Below are 22,337 nucleotides of genomic sequence, written 5' to 3'. Positions count from 1 at the left end.
GACGTAGTGGCCGCAACTCAGAGGCGCGGAGCCAAGCTCAGAGTCACTCAAAAGCACGTGGTTGTAGAGGTGAGTTTTTAAGTGTCTCTTGAAGGAGGCGATTGAGGTGATGCTGCGAATGTGCAGAGGGATATTGTTCCAGACTGTTGGGGCTGCCACCGAGAAGTGGCGCGTAGACACGATGACCATCCTGGATCTTGGTATCGAGAGGAGGTCGTGAGTCGCGCTGTGCAGGCATCTGCCGTGTGCTGAGCTGCAAGTTGTCAGTAATGAAGAAAGATACGGCAGGCAGGCGGATATGAAGGCGTTGTGGCAGAGGCAGGCGGTCTTGTATGTGACCCTGCTGGCGATGGGGAGCCAGTTGAGAGCGCGGAGACGAGCTAGTGAGTCGAGACGGGGAAGAGTGTGGGCAATGACGACGCGTGCTAGGTTATTTTGTAGTCTTTGAAGTTTCTTTAGGTTGCCAGCGGAGGTCCGGACTAGGACGGAGTTGCAATAGTCAAGGCGAGACCCAACTATGCAACATGCCAAAGTGTTGGCAATTTCAGTAGAGATGAGAGGACGTATGTGTCTAAGAGCCTTCAGGTGAAAGTTACATGAGCTGATGATATGGTTGGTTTGACGGTCGAAGGATAAAGTTGAATCGAGGATGATACCGAGGTACCTGAAGTGGTCGGTGAACTTGTTGATGTGACCGAAGATGTGTATGTGTGTGGGGAGTGCTGCTGAATTGAGACGTTGCTTGTGTAGTGACATAAGAAGGGAGGGGCTGCTGGGGGCTCTGGGATCCCAGGCAAGTCCAGACGCTTAAGCCTCTGGGTGCCAGGCACTGGGTTCCCAGAGGGTCCAGACTATTAAGCCTCTGGGCGCCAGGCGTTGGGTTCCCAGGCGCTTAAGCCTTTTTGGCGCCGCCAACGGGGGGGGGGGCTGTGTGTGCTCTGTGGGATGTCTGGTGGCGCACACGGCCCCACCCCTCGTTAGACTAGGCATAAAAGGAGAGCTCCCTGGACGATCAGGGCCCAGTTGTAACTCAAGACCCAAGACCCACGACCAGCCATCTGAAGACCCTGGGATGCTGCGAGAGCCAGCGCTGGGACTCTGGAACTCCCGACTCTACGACCTTGTGAGGGCGAGTTGCAGAGCGTAGCCAGAGTAGAGTATCTAGGCTGTGTAGCTAGGCTGTAACAGAGTATCAGGACTGTTGGAGAGTTGGACTGTTGGAGTGTTGTATTGTAATAAAGAAGTTACCTCTACAAGTGTCTCCGGAACCCGTTACACTTGGTACCTAACATGATGGCCACTGACTTTTTCGGATTAAGGGCTAGGTTGTGTGCAGTGAACCATTGTTGCATGGCGGTGGTACATTCCGAGAGCCTCTCGAATCCAGATGCATTGCTAGAATCGATGGCGGTGAATATAATCGTGTCATCCGCGTATGAGTGATGCTTAACACCGAAGCTTGCAATGAGCCGGCCGATCGGGGAAGTGTAGGCTGTGAAGAGCAGGGAACCTAGTACAGAGCCTTGGGGAACCCCCCATTTTGAGGGTGTGGAGTTTATCCTGTTATGTACGAAACTTGGGAACCCTAGCTACATACAATGTCTGCTGCCAGTTTTATAGGGCTGAACATTGAAAATGTCTAAGTGTACAATTATTGCGATTACCATGTCTCTATAGTCGTGGTTGAAGAGACATTGTAATGTTTTTAAACTATTTTATCTTTTCCTGTAATTTCTTGAAATTCTGTTTTGGCGGGTTAAGTAAAACATGCCTTACAATGGCTGCCCATAAAAAAATTGTTTTAATGCATTTGTTTTCTGCCTATTTGTTTTAGTGGCCAGGTACTGGGCCGATTCTGCTGCGAGACCCGAGTGTGTGCTTCGCCGGGGAGAGATGTAAAAATGTAGGTGAAGAATGAAATAAAAATTAATAAAAATAAAATAATAAAAATCACGACGTTTCGGAAGCAACACAAGCTTCCGTCTTCAGGTGAAACTGTCACAGCCAAATATCTGTATCACTTGAAGACGGAAGCTTGTGTTGCTTCCGAAACGTCGTGATTTTTATTTGATTTTAATTTCATTTTTTACCTACGTGACTTTACCGAAAAAAACTAAGAGTATGATTCCTTGCAGTCGTGAAAGCTTCAAATCTCGAAGATATCAAAATGGACGAGCGGTGCATGCATCAAGACGATGAGGAGCTGCAGCAGCAGCAGCAGTCTCCAAACAATTGGAAGGCTCCTTCACACACCAGGCAGAATGCAGCTCAGTCTGTGCAGCAGTATCATCCTGCCTTGGCAGAGGCAGCAACCCAGACTTGTCAGTCTCCACAGGCTCAGCCAGTTGAGCACACCCCACAAGTGCCTAAGGTGTCTTCTGGCAGCAGTCAGCGACCGAGTGGAGAGGCGGCTTCTGATACGAACTCCCAAGGTGATCACTTTGACTGCCCCTTGTTCACACACACGTGCTGTCTAGCTATTAATAACATTTGAGGTTTTTGTAAATTATATAATTTCACTAATAGGGGTTTTCCCCTTTTTTCTGGCAACAAAACTGACACCTTTTGCAAGGAATAATGCTTACATTAACCACAATACTTGCAGTCAAATGCAAACAAAAAACAATACTCTGATAATTTATGCATTGTTTTTGAAACTGATTGGTCCACACCAGAGACAGCTTTCTTTAGAGCCTCGTCTCATATGGTTTTTGACCAGATGACGCCAAGTATTGTGGTTAATGTAAGTATGATTCCTTGCAAAAGGTGTCAGTTTTGTTGCCAGAAAAAAGGTGAAAACCCCTATATTTTAGTATATTTTGGTACTGGCAAAGGAGGTCCCATGATGACGCCTTTTGGCGTCATCTGGTCGAACACCATATGAGACTAGGCTCTAAAGAAAGCTGTCTCTGGTGTGGACCAATCAGTTTCAAAGACAATGCATAAATTATCAGAGTATTGTTTTTTGTTTGCATTTGACTGCAAGTATTGTGGTTAATGTAAGTATGATTCCTTGCAAAAGGTATCAGTTTTGTTGCCAGAAAAAAGGTGAAAACCCCTATTAGTATATTTTGCTACTGGCAAGGGAGGTCCCATGATGACATAATTTCAATGTATTATTCTGAAAGAAATTGTCCCTGCGTGTACTCGCCTTACCTGTCCGCTTTTTGCCACTTAACCAAATCCTCAGGCTGCGTGAAAGTGGTGCACGACATGCTGATGACTTCAAGCAACTGTGGCAGCAATTGGCCATCCGACCAAGAAGACATATTTCACCTCCTGGTAGTTAGCTGCTTTCGTTTAAATTCCTCGTTTTCCGTACTCATTGACATGTAAATTTTGTCTCTAACCCCTCCCTCTCTCTGCCACTGCCCCCTCTGCCTATTTAAGGCCACTCCACAGAGACGATCTCCCTCTCTGTACCTGTGTTACTCTCTCTCTATGTATCTTGGTGATATCTGTCTGCTCATATGTCTGTCTATAGTTGTTCTGGTTAGAATTTTTTGTTGCTATTTCATTTATACCTGATGATGATTGCTTGTGTTGCAATAGAAACGTCGTGATTTTTATTTTATTTTACTTTTATTAATTTGAATTTTTTACCTACGTGACTTTACCGAAAAAACCTAAGAATATGAATCCTTGCAGTCACGAAAGCTTCAAATCTAGAATTCACAATAAGCATTTGATGTTTTAAAGAATTTGCTCTGCGGTCTGTATGTATGTAGGTGCACGGGAGAGAACATTTTGAAATATTAAAAAAAATCAAGGAAAGCCTGGAGCTGGTCCGAATGCTGCCCAAGGATGTTGTCAGTGTGTTGCGCAACCTGCAGCAACAACGGTACGTGAACACGAAATAGACACATCGCTGCTCGTGCGAGACAAGTTCCCGATTGCTGCTGTAATTAAATGGTAGCAACAGAAGGGAAGTAATAAAATGATAAAAAGAAAAATAATAAAATAATTCTCACGACGTTTCGGCCACAACGCAAGCAGCCGTCCTCAGGTGAAAACCAGGTCTGTCGGAAAGACAGCGTCTGAATGAAACAGCACACGTGCTTGGAGCATGTATATAAGCTGGGTTGGAAGGGGGGGGGAAAGGGGGAGCCTTGACAAAATAATTTGCATATCAAGAGGAATTTAGCATATTTCCATATCCCCTCCCTTTGATGCTGCTAATCCTGCATAATGCACGGGCATGAGTAGTACTAATCACATACCTGCATTTGCCATAAATATGCTAAATTCCTCTTGATATGCAAATTATTAGTGAATAATGTTTTCTCCTGGAAGAATCGTTTTAATTTTAAATCATTCACAGAGAATGTTTTGTATTATTGCAACGAAATACATTTGACAACGCTTTATTAAATTTGACATCCTGCACCGAAATTTTAATTTGAAGCTGTTATTTGTTTGCCTGTTGACTGTTCGACTTTCAAACAGCCATTATTCAATTCATGTTCATGCTGATGCAAATCTGTCTTGATTTTCCAGCTGCTACTTCATTATACACTGCACAACTACATAATGTTACATACAAATCTGACATGTTACATACAAATCTGAATTTGAAGGTACTATTGGTTTCACAGTGACACTTGCTCACCTACTTTCAAGCAGTCATTGCCATCCGGTTAGAGCAATGCAGTTGCGAAGTTTGTTCCAATTGACGTGATTGACAAACGGCTTCCTGTTGGATGCACCAAAGTGTTGCTTTTTAAATCCTTTATATTAAGTTCGCTTGCTTGCGCGCTTACGACCGTGCAAATCTTTCGGTCGTTTTTTAACCCACTTCCCGTGATCCAATCGAGCTGACATTTTGCACGCAGACTCGTTGTGCGTGACAATTTATTTTCGTGAAAAAAATTTCCTAAATTTTCCACTTTTTAGGAAAACATTTTTGTCATATTTAATTTAAAATACCAATGTGATAAAAATAAAACTCTTACTCAAGAAAAACAGAAATGAATAATAAAATAAAACCGATGCCACGCATATAAAGGATTTATAGTGAAAAACTTTGTTTTTACGGGTTAATTTTTTTATTTTGGATTCGAAATGTTGGAAAGGCAATGCTTTGCAAGATCACATTTTTGTATTTTATTAATATTTTCCTCTGACATACTATATGGGAGATGCTGAGCATGACAGATGCATGGACACTGAACTTTCTGTATAATTCCCGACTGGTATGTGTGAGTTGGTAAAGGTGTGAAGCATCAACATACGTGGAGATTTGTGCATGGCTCGCTGTGGGCAATGTATATAGGATGGTCACCCACGCTGAACCCAACCTAGCTTATGAGATCAGATGCATTGCAGTTGATGTTGTGATAAGCATGTGGGGCATTATCAGAGTTTAACTCATTGGAATGTGGATTATATCTTCATATTTTAACTTTAAGCACATGTCCATCTTATGATCCAAATGGAAAATATCTAAAAAAAGATTTCCATATTCAAAAATTATGCAATATATCAATATTCAGTGTCTATGTAATGTAAATAACTCCCATGTTGGTTATGAATACTGAGCAGTAGTTCATTGACATCAGGTTGTGCAATGAGAAAAGATGCAGTTGTCATGTGCATCAACCACTATTTTTTTGGGTTTTTAAAATCCTTTATATTAAGTTCACTTGCTTGCGCGCTTAGGACCGTGGAAATCTTTTGGTCGTTTTTTAACCCACTTCTCGTGATCCAATCGAACTGACATTTTGCACACAGACTCGTTGTGCGTGACAATTAATTTTTGTGGAAAATGTTTTCCTAAATTTTCCACTTTTTAGGAAAAAAAAATGTTTCACTAACACAATCATATATTTTTCCTAAACACAGAAAATTATTCAAGAAAACAACAAAAATGTACAATATAAACAATCATACAAAAACTGAAAACCTTATAATCCTTATATACGACTTTCCTTATATTTAATTTAAAATACCAATGTGATTAAAATGAAACTCTTACTCAAGAAAAACAGAAATGAATAATAAAATAAAACCGATGCCACGCATATAAAGGATTTATAGTGAAAAACTTTGTTTTTATTTTATTTGACTTTTATTAATTTTAATTTTTTACCTACGTGACTTTACCGAAAAAACCTAAGAATATGAATCCTTGCAGTCACGAAAGCTTCAAATCTAGAATGAAAAAATAAAATTAAACCGATGCCACGCATATAAAGGATTTATAGTGAAAAACTTTGTTTTTACGGGTTAATTTTTGGGGTTTTTTTCTCCCTCCCAGATACGTGACGGAATTGCGTGGCAGGCCGTCCAACCTCAGCCGACACGGAAGCGAGTGTTCACAGGAAGTCTTGGCCGGCAGCCAGGGACCCTCCAGTGCCGGCGAAGGTTCCTCATCAGGTGACGCAAGCTCTCCCTGCTCGGCGCAGCACATTTCTCTGCACGGGACGTGGCGGCACGCGGGCGAATTGAAAGACGCGACACAATTTGCCACAAAGTGATACGCAGTCTTCTTGGTTCTTTCGGTAAAGTCGTCACGTAGAAGGGAAGTAATAAAATAATAAAAATAAAACACGATAAAATACAATTCTCACGACGTTTCGACCACAACGCAAGCAGCCGTCCTCAGGTGAAGAACAGGTCTGTCAGACGCTGTCTTCCCGACAGCTCTGTTCTCCACCTGAGGACGGCTGCTTGCGTTGTGGCCGAAACGTCGTGAGAATTATTTTATGATGTTTTATTATTTTATTACTTCCCTTCTACGTGATGACTTTACCGAAAGAACCAAGAGGATGAATTCAATATTACTCGTATATGTGTTGAGGTGTAAATGTTTTTATTGCGAATGCTCATCCACTGGTTGCAGGCGTTGCACAGAATGTTGTGACGGGTGAAGCAAATGGATCCAATGGTCCCCCACGGCCACCGGACGGAGACAACCCACGGGCCCGGCTTGGAACCCTGCCGGACAGCGGCAAGCCTGGCAACGCTCTTTACAAGTAAGTGCCCTTTAGGTGCATCATCGTCGCCACCTTTAAACATCGTCGTCATTTTTCGATTTAAAGCTTTCGTGACTGCAGGGATTCATCTTCTTGGTTCTTTCGGTAAAGTCACCACGTAGAAGAGAAGTAATAGAATAATAAATATAAAACATAATAAAATAATATAATAATATAATATACATGATAAAATAATTCTCACGACGTTTCAGCCACAACGCAAGCAGCCGTAACGTCGTGAGAATAATTTTATTATGTTTTATTTTATTATTTTATTACTTCCCTTCTACGTGACTTTACCGAAAGAACCAAGAAGATGAATCCCTGCAGTCACGAAAGCTTTAAATCGAAACGCAAAATTCGTAATGGTGTTTGGGCTGATTTTTGCACTTGGATTTCCAATAAAAAATGTCATTATTTTCCATAGGGATATACAGTACAAGCAATGTAAGTGTTGCTTCACATGTTATTTCTAATCGCAATGTTGACGGAGTAAAAATGTGCAAGTTAATGTAATACAGCCGTACAAAGTACTTGTTCGTGCTTCTTGTATTTGGTATTAACATTTTGGAGCCTTGTGTGTTGTTGTTTTTTCGTGTCTCAAGCTTCCTGAAACAAATCGACTGCTTGGAGTTTTTGGAGAATTTCACTTCACGTGGATTGTCGAGTGTCCAACAGCTGATGGACGTTACTCTACAGGCAAGTTCCTACGGACGCTTCCATGCAAACTACGCGTGTTTTTTAACGTTTACAGGATTGGGATTTATTTTTAAGTTGTGCAAGTTTTTCTGCAACATAAAAAATGCACAAAGAAGCTTGGAGAAGATGGAAGGTTGGAATTAAACTTGTAAAGAGTTAATACGTGTGTGGGTGAGTGGTGAGTGGTGAGGGTGAGTGGTGAGCGTGAGTGGTGAGGGAGAGGGGTGAGTGGTGAGGGAGAGGGGTGAGTGTGAGTGGTGAGGGTGAGTGGTGAGGGTGAGTGGTGAGTAGTGAGGATTGTCGTGCCACAAGAGGGGGCTCTGGGACCCTAGGCAGAGAAGCCCTTGGCGGCAGGCGCTAGGATCCCAGGCACCCCAGACACTTAAGCCTCTTGGCGCCAGGCGCTAGGATCCCAGGCACCCCAGACAGTTAAACCCCTTGGCGCCACCAACGGGGGGGGGGGGGGGACTGTGTGCGCTCTGTGAGATATCTGGAGGCACACACAACCCCACCCCTCGTTGGGCACGAGGCATAAAAGGGCAGCTCCCTGGCCGATTGGGGCCAGTCGCAGGTCAAGACCCGCCAGCCAGCCAGCTTAGGACCCTGTACCCCCTCGTCCCGCTTGTCCTTGTAAGGGCCGGGGCGCTGTGAGGGCCAGTGGTGGGACTCTGGGACTCCCGGCTCTACGTCCTTGTGAGGGCGAGTTCCGAGGAAGCCAGAGTCCAGACCCGCACCTTGGCTGGGTCGGGTCAGGTAGCCTCCCCTAGGGTAGTTGTAGCCGGAGGACCCCAGAGCGTAGCCAGAGCAGTGTACCTAGGCTGTGTACCTAGGCTGTGTACCTAGGCTGTGTACCTAGGCTGTGTCGCTAGGCTGTGTATCTAGGCTGTGTACCTAGGCTGTGTCGCTAGGCTGTGTACCTAGGCTGTGTACCTAGGCTGTGTACCTAGGCTGTGTACCTAGGCTGTGTACCTAGGCTGTGTATCTAGGCTGTGTACCTAGGCTGTAACAGAGTATCAGGACTGTTGGAGTGTTGTATTGTAATAAAGAAGTTACCTCTACAAGTGTCTCCGGAACCCATTACACGTGGATACCGAAACATGCAAATAAGAAACATTGACAACTGCAAAAAAGTAGATGGGCTTGGGCAAGGGCACATCACTGGACTGCATTGTGGCTGGGAAACAAGACCGGTGTTGGAGTGGCATCCAAAGTAGAGCACACATCACCAAGAGGATGACCACCACAGAGATTCGAGTTGTGAGAAGATTAGTTCGTGTGTCGTTGATAGATGGATCGTGGTCACATAGCTCGAGTGAGGAGACTGAGGAGTCCTGATCCAGTAGTGGGTACAAAAAAAACACATTCCTCCTGCGGAGGGAGTGGGTAGGAACGTTGGGTTGCTCGGTCAATGGCCAACTGTGAGGGCGGGCACAAGCCGTCGTGAGTAGGTTAAACGTTGAGTTTTATAAGGGCACCACGGGGTGACCAGCCCCTCCCCACCCAGCCCCACCCCACCCTCCCCACCCAGCCCCTCCCCACCCTCCCCACCCAGCCCCTCCCCACCCTCCCCTCCCCACCCAGCCCCTCCCCACCCTCCCCTCCCCACCCAGCCCCACCCCTCCCATTTTTGGATGCACGACGGACAGACACAATCATCCCCTGTGGGCTGGTGGAACCAGGTGGTTCCTACCAGTACTACCGACTGATTTTGTACATTACTCTGAGGAATACACGTCGTCAGAAATTTGAAGAATGTTGTATCGTACACTATGGGAACCTCATTTGCCAGTAAAAATATCATAATTGTTTTTTTACCCTTCTATCTGGCAACAAAATTGACACCTTTTTACAAGGAGTCATGTTTGTATAGACCACAATACTTGTCTCGGGTGTGGACCAATCAACTTCAGGGACAGTGCACATTATCAGAGTTATGTCTTTTGTTTGTATTATGACTGCAAGGTATTGCGGTCTATGCAAACATGACTCCTTGTAAAAAGGTGTCAGTTTTGTTGCCAGATAGAAGGGTAAAAAAACAATTATCAATGTTGTATCGCTGAACACAAGTTGGTGTGTGTGTGTGTGCATATTTTTTGTATTTCGCTGGATTTTAGGACTTGGATGAACTGGGAGTCCCAGAAGCCAAAAAGCGACTGCTATTGAGTGGAATCGAAGAGCATGGCGTGTCCACCACGATCTCCAGCGAGACGACGCTGCAGCGCTCGTCCAGTGAAGAGACAGTCCACCTCAGCTCCGAAGACGACGACGATGACGGCATCGACACCAAGGACGGCATCCGTGCCAAAGTGTTCCCAGCGCTGCGGCCCTCTGGCAGGAATCTGTCCTCTGTCGGCAATCGGTATCGCAAAAGCAGCATTGCCAAATACAATTTGCGAGCGCACGCTCGCCAAGCCGTTGCCCTTCCTCGTGCTGGCAGCTGGGGAGGCAGTAGCAGCCTGGAGGTGCCCAGGAGCAAGATGCCAAAATTGTCTTCATGCTCTGACATCGAAGAAGAAGAAGAGGGGCTGGAGTGAGGAGAGGAGGGGGGTAGCGATAGATGGATGATGGTGGGAGGTTGTGTGGGCCATGGGATGCACTTTGTATGAAAAGCCCTTGGGGTAAATAAGCTGGTGTCTTTTGATTTAAAGCTTTCGTGACTGCAGGGATTCATCTTCTTGGTTCTTTCAGTAAAGTCACGGTCGACAGACCTGTTCTCCACCTGAGGACGGCTGCTTGCGTTGTGGCCGAAACGTCGTGAGAATTATTTTATGATGTTTTATTTGTATTATTTTATTATTTCCCTTCTACGTGACTTTACCGAAAGAACGACGTTTCGGCCAGAACACAAGCAGCCGTCCTCAGGTGAAGAACAGGTCTGTCGAGAAGACAGAGTCTGTTTTTATTTATTATTATTTTATTTCCATTCTACGTGACTTTACCGAAAGAACCAAGAAGATGAATCCCTGCAGTCACGAAAGCTTTAAATCGAAATTCCTTTGAGCTTGCTTGCATAGTTTTTTTTTTTTACAGAATGCAGTCAATAGAATATAAAGCAGCATCTTGGCTTTACTACCCAAGGCAGGAACTTGTCTCTTCCAAGAAAGAAGTGACTGACTTGTCAGTTTTGTTCCTTCTTAATTTTGGAGCTTTCGTGACTGCAGGAATTATTCTTTGTTTTTTTCGGTAAAGTCACGTCTAAAGATAAAACGTGCCGTTTAAGTCATCTGGAGTTGAAATATGCAACACGTTTTGTTTCCATGCAGAGGAGATAGCCATGTTCAGAGCAATGTGCTTTTTTGTTGTGTTGCATTTGCTCGACTGTTCAAAGATCGTTTCAAATTTGCATCTATTGGAAGGATGAACACGAAGTGGGAAGGTTTTTGCAAAATCAGATGTTCTCGTACTCCAGAAGATTGTTGTACGGGGCCTGTCTGCTCTCACCTACTTGATAAAAACCCCAAAAATGCCTAAATAAAGTTGATTTGTGACATGTTCCATTCTGCAAAGTTTTATAGACTTTGCTGCTGGTAGCAGATGTAGAGAGAACAACACCTGTCTACACTTCGTGTTCATGGAACTGTCTTAAGCGTATATATGCAGTGGGTTTTTTAAAATCCTTTATATTAAGTTAACTTGCTTGCTTACGACCGTGCAAATCTTTCAGTCGTTTTTTAACCCACTTCCCGTCATCCAATCGAGCTGACATTTTGCACAGACTCGTTGTGCGTGACAATTAATGTTCGTGAAACATTTTTTCCAAAATTTTACACTGTTTAGGGAATTTTTTTAAAAATATTTAATTACCAATTGCTTAATGGTGGCAGGCAATCATCTGACCCATAGGTGGCAGCCATCTCAAGCCAGAGGACGAGAGGACTCTAGCCGCCACGCATATAAAGGATTTATAGTGAAAAACTTTGTTTTTACGGGTTAATTTTTTGTTACAGGTAGGAATAACAGTTCCCCACCGCCCACCAGGGATTATGTGTCTGTCGTGCATAGCCCCTCCCACCGTGTAGCACGCTTCCCGATTGGTTGAAGTGCGTCACGTGACCGCGAGCTTTCTGCCCAACCAAGTTCCTAGCTGGCCGCTGTGAAGGAACGTGATTGTGCTATGGATTCAGAAACCCGAGTTTGAGGGTGACGTCCGAACTGCTGATTGTTTGGGCGCTGACCACTGGTGAAGTACCCGTCTGGTCACCGCCTGCATCTTGGAGTGGATTGAACAAGGGCTGTTGATATTATTGAGCTTTGATTAAAAGCAAAAACCTTTAAAGTACAATTTCAGGAATTGTTTTTCTGGATAAACCACTCGGAAAAAATATATCCAATGTTTGAGTTTGCATACGGAGCCCAAAACCACCTGTACGTTTTGCAATGTGCTTTATATTTTGTAGCACTCACTGCCTTTCATGTAAACTGGTACCAGGTGCATACAGCGCATGGGAACGTTCAATTCGAATGCGCAATTCCCTGGAATAGCCACAGTATTGATTTGTTTAAACAAGTTTTGACAATAAAAACAACTCTCTTTGAACTGTTAACACAATCTTTTCTGACGGTGTTTTTTAATATACATGTCTCGTTAAACCACCCCGTCACCGCCCGCCAATTAGCAAAGTTTGTCACGTAAACAAAGCGTGCCAATTCGTTATAAGCTCAGCACACCTGTGCTGCACCCGAAACGTCATTTCATTTCGCTGTTTTCATTTCTAATTTGTTTCACCCACGTGACTTTCACATCTATAATTACAAGCGCACAACCTTCATCCGTGATGGACGTTGCACTGTCCATCCTTTACATGCACGGGGCGCTTCAAACCTCCAGGTCAGAGGTCGCAACCGGGTACCCGATACCCGTACCCTACCCTATACATGGCTACCCGTACCCAGTCGGGTACGGGTAGCCGTTTGCGACCCTGGTGCGGCCGGGTACGGGTAGCAGTGAGTCACTGGTGAGTAGCCGTTTGTCACTCATTTCGGGTAGGGTACGGGTAGGGAACGGGTACCCGTACCCAGCTGGGTACGTGTACCCATTTGCGACCCTGGTGCAGCCGGGTACGGGTAGGCCGTGAGTCACTTGTGAGTCGCCGTTTGTCACTCATTTCCCAACGTCTTGTCTCTTCTCACAATTCAAGTTCCTAGAATCAACCCACCCGCGCCTGCAACATGGCTTCATCCCAGAGGTCGCAACCGGGTACCCGATACCCCTACCCAATACCCGGCCGGGTACGGGTAGCCGGGTATCGGGTAGGGTACGGGTACCCGTTTTCGACCCTGGTGCGGTCGGGTACGGGAAGGACGTGAGTCACTGGTGAGTCACCGTTTGTCACTAATTTCCCAACGTCTTGTCTCTTCTCACAATTCAAGTTCCTAGAATCAACCCACCCGCGCCTGCAACATGGCTTCATCCCAGAGGTCGCAACCGGGTACCCGATATCCGTACCCTACCCGATACCCGGCTACCCATACCCGGCCGTTTTCAACCCTGGTGCGGCCGGGTACGGGTAAGGAATCAAACCCCGTGTGTGACCTCTGCTCCACGCGCCGCCTGCATGGACAACGGAGGCGCAGGGACAGACACTCGACCGTGAAATCGATCCGCAATCTTGTCGCACGGCCAGCAGCTCCGTGTCGCCTTCTCTCGATCCCGCGATCCCAAGCAGGTGACAGTCCGCGGCGAAATGACGAGAGGAATTCACACGGAATGTCCTTTTCAACGAAGTCTTCCAGATGTAAAACGATGTAAGCTTTTAATTAAGAAATACAATTCAAAACACAACACAATTCGAAGACGTTTCATTTTAAAACTTCAAAACGGAGCATCGGGTGCTTGCGTGAATGCAAAATTATAATTCGTGTTGTCGAGAATGTATCTCCTCTACGTGTAACTTTTAAGTGGTATGCCTTGTAACTGATGAATGATCTCGCCCGAGTGATCTGTACAGGTTACTTCTAAACACACACACTTAATCACTCTAGATTTGAACACTTCATGTTTGACCCTCACAGACAAAATGTTACATGTACATGCACAATCAGACAAGTATTCATTCTAAATTATTGACAGGCATATTAACAAAATTGAATTACTGCAGCGAAACATACTGCATCAGGTAACATCGTATTAACAAGAAGCTATTTTAACACATACTATTGTGTCATTCAAAACGAGTAGTCCATTGCATGCTGGCGTCTGGGTCAAAACGTAGCAAATTCTAAACATTACCTACAAATAATAGATCACGACGTTTCGATCGCAACGCAAGCAATCGCCATCAGGTGGGACCACGTCAATAACTGCTGAAGTTGGCGTCTACCTCAGTTGGTGATGATGGTGGTGATGGTGATAGTGGTGATGGTGAAAGTGGTGATGGTGGTGATGGTGGTGATGGTGAAAGTGGTGATGGTGGTGGTGATGATGGTGGTGGTGATGGTGAAAGTGGTGATGGTGGTGGTGATGATGGTGGTGGTGATGGTGAAAGTGGTGATGGTGATGGTGGTGATGGTGGTGGTGATAGTGATGGTGGTGATGGTGAAAGTGGTGATGGTGGTGATGGTGAAAGTGGTGATGGTGATGGTGGTTGTCACACCTGATGACGATCGCTTGTGTTGCGATCCAAACGCCGTGATCTATCATTGTTCGACCCACGTGACGTCACCGAAAGAACTAAAGAGTGTGGATTCCTGCAGTCACGAAAGCTTCAAGTCAAGATTACCTACAAACGACACAGCTGAGATTACACATCAATCATCGCCCCTACTGACAGGCTCTTGTCACACAGGGGCAGCTGCTACTTGGAGATGCTCTTCAAGTGTTTCAGACAAGCGCCATGCAACAGCAATTATGATGAGAACATCGTGAATGCTTGGGAGCTTATTGGCTCTCGCTCCTGGTGAGAGATCGACCCAACACACAGGTCCACAAAGACTGGCCGCCCTTACTCTGCAGGTTGCACCTAGGAACTGAGTGTTCAACTTCACATTCTTGTCATTAAAGGCCTGTGACAAAGGTGCATCTATTGGAGCGACATCATCTCTGGCTTACACATCTACCGGGTAATCATTTAACTTTATATTGTTTCGGAAGTCCACCCACACCTCCACTTCCACAAACTGCTGGGAGTTGCCTCGCTCTGCCTCAGTCAGAATTCTCCTCCAGCTTCACGTTGCCTCCATCGATGTGAAGGTCACATTTTGGAGTTGAATCTTCATCTTCATATTCCACCTTCACTTCTTCACTCTTCACTATCACTTCTTCAAATTTCACCTTCACCTCTTCATATTTCACCTCGTTACCTTTAAAAGTGTCCAAGCTGGGATTTTCTTCCGGTTCTTGTTTGATGAGGGATGGGCTCATTGCAGCACTTTGACTTTCACAAGCTGATTTCAGACTCCACTCCTGGTGGATCTTCTGATGCTTGTGTGTTCTCTGGTGTACATGAAGATTTGATGACTGTGCAAATGCCTTCCCGCACACAGTGCACTTGAAGGGTTTCTCTCCCGTGTGTGTTCTCTGGTGTATTACAAGAGCAGATGACTGTGAAAATGCCTTCCCACACACACTGCACTTGAAGGGTTTCTCTCCCGTGTGTGTTCTCTGGTGTTTTACAAGAGTAGATGAATGTGCAAATGCCTTCCCACACGGAGTGCACCTGAAGGGTTTCTCTCCCGTGTGAGTTCTCTGGTGTATTACAAGATCAGATGACTGTGCAAACGCCCTCCCACACACACTGCACTTGAAGGGTTTCTCTCCCGTGTGAGTTCTCTGGTGCCGTGTAAAATTTGCAGGACAATCCGTGCTGTATGCACACCGGTCGCATTGATGCCTTTTTGCACCAAGCCGCGCCGAGTGCCTTTGCTCCATCAGACCAATTCTGCAGAGGAAGCAACACCATCTACACGTCAGTATCGAGGCACAGCGGAATGCATATACACAGTCACACGTGTCTTACACGTATATACTTATTCATAGATATTTATGATGCAGTGAAAAAGTTTCCCAAATTCATCACACGGGCTGTTATGGCACACAATGAGAGGGTGAATGGTCATAAATATGCCTGGAAGCCCTCGTATCTTCAAAATGAATGGGAACCCAAAACTCCGAGCACACAATTTCGGCTGTCTGGCTACAAAATAAATAATTATAAGAGCTAAATTCGGCTGACATAGCAAAGGGTGTTGAAAACAATCCTATTTGTGTTATGCAGAAATGCGTAAATTAATACTGGTAGGAACCTCCTGATTACACCAGCCCACAGGGGATTATTGTGTCCGTCGTGAAGGGAGGGGCTGGGTGGAGAGGGGCTGGTCACCCCGTGGTGCCCTTATAAAACTCAACGTTTAACCTAATCACGCCGGCTTGTGCCCGCCCTCACAGTCGGCATATTTGCGGAATACACCACGCCGCCGTTGACCCTGCAGGCCATTGACCGAGCAACCCGACGTTCCTAGCAGCTCCCTCCGCAGCAGCAGGAATGTGTTCAATCGCAACTTAGCGGTGTGAAGCCAGGCTCAGATGTCCTTGAATGATGGGATGAACAGATCTGACGTCAGCTGCTGCACGTGTGTGTGCTGTGCTAACTTCCTGTTTCCACTCTTATAAAGAGTTCCAGAGGAAAACTAAAATAAACTATTGTTTTGTTACAACCTCCGTGTTCATCAGAGTCAATATACTTTACACTGTCACACACTGCCCGGTTTTCCCCTCCACATTCAGCGTCTTTGACAGACAGACATTGACACACGGAGTCTTGGTTCGTTCGGTAAAGTCACGTAGATAGCAAATAAAAATAACAGATCATGAAATAATTAAATAAAGACCACTTGTGTTGCGATCGAAACGTCGTGGGTTTATTCTTTATTTGCAATTTTTTAATTTTATTTAACATTATTATCTGTTATTTTTTTTAATCTCCGTGACTTCACCGAAAGAACCAAGAATATGAATTGCTGCAGTTACTAAAGTTTTAAGTCAAAACCCCAACCCACCTTGTGTCGTGGGCAGGTGGCTTCTGTAAACAAGAGCGTTATAGCAGCTCAGGCGGGCTTGGGCTGGTAAAAAACGAAAAAAAAAACTGCGTTAATATCTACAATAAACCAAAGTGACAAAGTAGCGAGCCGCGTGAAGACAAATTAAACTTAAGGGAGGGAATTAAAGCAAACGCGACCAGGCGAGGGCAGGAGGCAAGGCCCCGCGTTGTAAAGTTCCAACTTGGACATCGATTCACAAGCTGCTGCTGCTCTATTGACATCCCTACGAGAGAGAGCGAGGCTCTACCTTGGTAAACAACAACAACCACAACAACCACAACAACCACAACAACCACAACCACCACGACGATGAGAATTTCTCACCTCGGATTTCACTGCACGCGCGGGGCGACAGCTTCCTGTTACCTCGTGACGTCACGCGGTAGTAGGTGACATGACGTCACTTCCTGGGCACGAGACACGCCCCTCCCACAACGAGCGGCTCTGTAACTAAATATGAATAAATTATGTTAATGAGACCGTTGCAATAACCTCGTGACGGATTTAACGAACTCTTTATGTTAATGAGCCGCCAGTCACTGGGCGTGGCTTTGCCCAAATAAGGATTGGCAATTGGAACGACATCTGCAGTGACCGAGGCGGAGGTGACGTCACGTTCAAGAGCGCGGTGGACGGGGGGGGAGGGGGGTGACATCCTTGGTGACATGACGTCACTAGCGAGGTACACCTCCCCTGGCGTTTCACGCGGATGACGTAATGCTGAGTGGTGACGTCACAGAGCGGGGTTGGAGTTTAAGTTGATTTAGATCCATTTTCCATTGCTCCATCTCTTGAATCGAGACCCCTTGGGTGTGTGTACACTGTGTGTGTGTGTGTGTGTACACTGTGTGTGTGTGTACACTGTGTGTGTAGACTGTGTGTGTACACTGTGTGTGTGTGTACACTGTGTGTGTGTGTGTATACTGTGTGTGTACACAGTGTGTGTGTGTACACTGTGGGTGTGTGTACACTGCGTGTGTGTACACTGTGCGTGTGTGTACACTGTGTGTGCACTGTGCGTGTGTGTACACTGTGTGTGTACACTGTGTGTGTGTGTACACTGTGTGTGTGTACACTGTGTGTACAGTGTGTGTACACTGTGTGTGTACACTGTGTGTGCATTGTGTACATACAGTGTGTTACATGTACGCACACAATCAGACAAGTATTCATTCTAAATTATTGACAGGCATATGCACAAAATTGAATAACTGCAGTGAAATATACTGCATCAGATAACATCTTATTCTCTGGTTCTTTCAGTAAAGTCTCGTAGAACGAAATTTTATAGAATACGACGTTTCGATTGGAACACAAGCAACCATCGTCAGGTACAACAAGTGAATTAGAAAACAAACAGTGAACTTAGAAATATAATGCAACACAACACAAGAGTCAGCCAACACAAGTCAACACCCTACCTGGTTGATTACGTTCTTCCAAAATTGAATAATTTAGTTTAGATAACATCTTATTAACAAGGAGCTATTTAAAGAATGCACCCTCTACTGAACAGTGGATGTGAAACACACAATTGTACAATTCAAAACGAGTAGGCCTTTGCAAGTTGGCGACTGGGTCAAAAATGTAGCAAATTCTAAACATTACCGACAAACTCCACAACTGAGATTACACATCAACCATCGCCCCCTACTGACAGGCTCTTGTCCACACGCAGGCCGGTGCAGGGCCACCACCGTGTGCCACACAGGGGCAGCTGCCACTTGGGGTGCTCTTAGAATGTTTGAGACGAGGTACGATACAAAACTCAGAGTTGCTGAGCGGATTAAGCACCATGTAAAAGCAATTATAACATCGTGAATGCTTGGGAGCTTATTGGCTCTCTGCTGGTCAGAGATCAACCCAACACACAGGTCCACAAAGACTGGCCACCCTTACCCTGCAGGTTGAACCTAGGAACTGAGTGTTCAACTTCACATTCTTGTCATTAAAGGCCTGTGACAAAGGTGCATCTATTGGAGCGACATCGTCTCTGGCTTACACATCTACCGGGTCTCCATTTGACTTTGTATTGTCTCGGAGGCCACCCACACCTCCACTTCCACAAACTGCTGGGAGTTGCCTCGCTCTGCCTCACAGTCAGAATTCTCCTCCTGCTTCACGTTGCCTCCATCGATGTGAAGGTCACATTTTGGAGTTGAATCTTCATCTTCACATTTTACCTTCACTTCTTTGCTCTTCACCATCACTTCTTCACATTTCACCTTCACCTCTTCACATTTCACCTCGATACCTTTCAAAGTGTCCAAGCTGGGATTGTCGTCCGGTTCTTGTTTGATGAGGGATGGGCTCATTGCAGAACTTTGACTTTCACAAGCTGATTTCAGACTCCACTCCTGGTGGATCTTCTGATGCTTGTGTGTTCTCTGGTGTACATGAAGATGTGCTGACTGTGCAAACGCTATCCCACACACACTGCACTTGAAGGGTTTCTCTCCCGTGTGTGTTCTCTGGCGTTCTACAAGAGCAGATGACTGTGCAAACGCCTTCCCACACACACTGCACTTGACGGGGTTCACTCCCGTGTGAGTTCTCTTGTGTTTTACAAGAGTAGATGAATTTGAAAACGCCTTCCCACACACACTGCACTTGAAGGGTTTCTCTCCCGTGTGTGTTCTCTTGTGTTTTACAAGAGTAGATGAATCTGAAAACGCCTTCCCACACACACTGCACTTGAAGGGTTTCTCTCCCGTGTGTGTTCTCTGGTGTGTTACAAGAGTAGATGACTTTGCAAACGTCTTCCCACACACACTGCACTTGAAGGGTTTCTCTCCCGTGTGTGTTCTCTGGTGTTTTACAAGAGTAGATGAAAGTGCAAACGCCTTCCCACACACACTGCACTTGTAGGGTTTCTCTCCCGTGTGTGTTCTCTGGTGTGCTACAAGAGTAGATGACTTTGCAAACGTCTTCCCACACACACTGCACTTGAAGGGTTTCTTTCCCGTGTGTGTTCTCTGGTGTGCTACAAGAGTAGATGAAAGTGTAAACGCCTTCCCACACACACTGCACTTGAAGGGTTTCTCTCCCGTGTGTGTTCTCTGGTGTTTTACAAGAGTAGATGAAAGTGAAAACGCCTTCCCACACACACTGCACTTGAAGGATTTCTCTCCCGTGTGTGTTCTCTGGTGTGCTACAAGAGTAGATGACTTTGCAAACGTCTTCCCACACACACTGCACTTGAAGGGTTTCTTTCCCGTGTGTGTTCTCTGGTGTGCTACAAGAGTAGATGACTGTGCAAACGCCTTCCCACACACACTGCACTTGAAGGGTTTCTCTCCCGTGTGTGTTCTCTGGTGTGTTACAAGAGTAGATGACTTTGCAAACGTCTTCCCACACACACTGCACTTGAAGGGTTTCTTTCCCGTGTGTGTTCTCTGGTGTGTTACAAGAGTAGATGACTGTGCAAACGCCTTCCCACACACACTGCACTTGAAGGGTTTCTCTCCTGTGTGAGTTCTCTGGTGCCGTGTCAAATTTGCAGGACGATCCGTGCTGTATGCACACCGGTCGCATTGATGCCTTGTCGCACCGAGCTGCGCCGAGTGCCTTTGCTCCATCAGACCAATTCTGCAGAGGAAGCGACAGCTGCAGACAGAAAAAGAATATCCACACCATCTACACGTCAGTATCGAGACACAGCGGAATGCATATATACACAGTCACACGTGACTTACACGTCTATACTTATTCATATATTCATGATGTAGTGAAACAGTTTCCCAAATTCATCACACAGGCTGTTATTGCACACAATGAGAGGGTGAATGGTCATAAATATGCCTGGAAGCCCTCGTATCTTCAAAATGAATGTGAACCCAAAACTCCGAGCACACAATTTCGGCTGTCTGGCTACAAAATAAAAATGTATAAGAACTAAATTCAGCTGACATAGCAAAGGGTGTTGAAAACAATCCTATTTGTGTTATGCAGAAATGCGTAAATTAATACTGGTAGGAACCTCCTGGTTACACCAGCCCACAGGGGATTATTGTGTCCGTCGTGAAGGGAGGGGCTGGGTGGGGAGGGTGGAGAGGGGCTGGGTGGGGCTGGGTGGTGGGTGGGAGGGGTGGGACTGGGTGGGGAGGGGCTGGTCACCCCGTGGTGCCCTTATAAAACTCAACGTTTAACCTACTCACGCCGGCTTGTGCCCGCCCTCACAGTCTGGCATATTTGCGGAATACACCACGCCGCCGTTGACCCTGCAGGCCATTGAGCGAGCAACCCGACGTTCCTAGCAGCTCCCTCCGCAGCAGGAATGTTGTTCAGTGGCAACTTAGCGGTATGAAGCCAGGCTCAGATGTCCTTGAATGATGGGATGAACAGATCTGACGTCAGCTGCTGCACGTGTGTGTGCTGTGCTAACTTCCTGTTTCCACTCTTATAAAGAGTTCCAGAGGAAAACTAAAATAAACTATTGTTTTGATATCACCCTCCGTGTTCATCAGAGTTAATATACTTTACATTGTCACACACCATCTTTACACTGTCACACACTGATAGACTTTACTGCAAACACAAACTTGATACTGTCACAGAGTTGATAGACTTCACTGCAACACAAACTCAACACTGTCACACAGAGTTGATAGACTTTACTGCAAACACAAACTTGACACTGTCACACACAGTGCCATGGTAAACCGGTGGTGGTGTGGAGTTTACACCAGACACCCCGCCCCGGTTTTCCCCTCCACATTCAACATCAGCGTCTTTGACAGACAGACATTGACACGCGTAGTCTTGGTTCTTTCGGTAAAGTCACGTAGATAGGAAATAAAAATAACAGATCATGAAATTAAATTAAAAAAAGACCACTTGTGTTGCGATCGAAACGTGGTGGGTTTATTCTTTATTTGCAATTTTTTTTATTTTATTTAACATTATTATCTGTTATTCTTTTTAATCTCCGTGACTTTACCGAAAGAACCAAGAATATGAATTGCTGCACTTACTAAAGTTTTAAGTCAAAACACCGAGACACGCGTTGACAAAACCCACCTTGTGTCGTGGGCAGGTAGCTTCTGTAAACAAGAGCGGTACAGCAGCTCAAGCGGGCTTGGGCTGGTAAAAAAACGAAAAAAAAAACTGCGTTAATATCTACAATAAACCAAAGTGACAAAGTAGCGAGCCGCGTGAAGACAAATTAAACTTAAGAGAGGGAATTAAAGCAAACGCGACCAGGCGAGGGCAGGAGGCAAGGCCCCGCGTGTCTAGGCCCCGCGTTGTAAAGTTCCAACTTGGACATCGATTCACAAGCTGCTGCTGCTCTAGTGACATCCCTACGAGAGAGAGAGCGAGGCTCTAGCTTGGTAAACAACAACAACCACAACAACCACAACAACAACCACCACAACCACAACCACCACGACGATGAGAATTTCTCACCTCGGATTGCAGTTCACGCGCGGACCTCCAGCTTCCTGTTAGCTCGTGACGTCACGCGGCAGCAGATGACGTCACGCGGCTGCAGATGACGTGACGTCACGCGGCAGCAGATGACATGACGTCACGCGGCAGCAGATGACATGACGTCGCTTTCTGGGGTACAAGACCCTCCCCTCCCACAATGAGAGGCTACCCTAACTGAATAAATTAATAAATTATGTT

At 45.7% G+C, this 22,337-nt stretch overlaps 2 protein-coding genes across 2 annotated transcripts; one reads left to right on the top strand and one right to left on the bottom strand.

Annotated features, from left to right (window-relative positions):
- The first annotated feature begins 649 nt into the window (after positions 1-649).
- LOC133339962 (tumor protein p73-like) lies at positions 650-10,212 on the top strand. Its single transcript, XM_061548068.1, has 9 exons — positions 650-672; positions 1,835-1,891; positions 2,158-2,432; positions 3,191-3,282; positions 3,729-3,841; positions 6,257-6,375; positions 6,842-6,974; positions 7,580-7,673; positions 9,788-10,212. The coding sequence occupies exons 1-9, from the start codon at positions 650-652 to the stop codon at positions 10,205-10,207; spliced, it is 1,326 nt and encodes a 441-aa protein (XP_061404052.1). The 3' UTR covers positions 10,208-10,212.
- Positions 10,213-14,886: 4,674 nt separating this feature from the next.
- On the bottom strand, positions 14,887-22,132 carry LOC133339958 (zinc finger protein 84-like; the record flags this gene model as incomplete). The annotated part of the gene is made up of 4 exons (XM_061548061.1): positions 22,116-22,132; positions 21,729-21,791; positions 19,065-20,315; positions 14,887-15,502 (listed from the first exon to the last, which is right to left on the bottom strand). Coding segments are annotated over exons 3-4 (1,839 nt in total), but the record flags the coding sequence as incomplete, so codon positions are not given.
- Between the last annotated feature and the right edge of the window lie 205 nt (positions 22,133-22,337).

This window comes from Lethenteron reissneri, unplaced genomic scaffold (genome assembly GCF_015708825.2).
Source record: "Lethenteron reissneri isolate LAM-NWPU_2019-01 unplaced genomic scaffold, ASM1570882v1 scaffold_605, whole genome shotgun sequence".
Taxonomy (NCBI): domain Eukaryota; kingdom Metazoa; phylum Chordata; class Hyperoartia; order Petromyzontiformes; family Petromyzontidae; genus Lethenteron; species Lethenteron reissneri.
The sequence above is the reverse complement of the archived record's forward strand: the minus strand, read 5'-3'. Positions and strand labels throughout refer to the sequence as shown.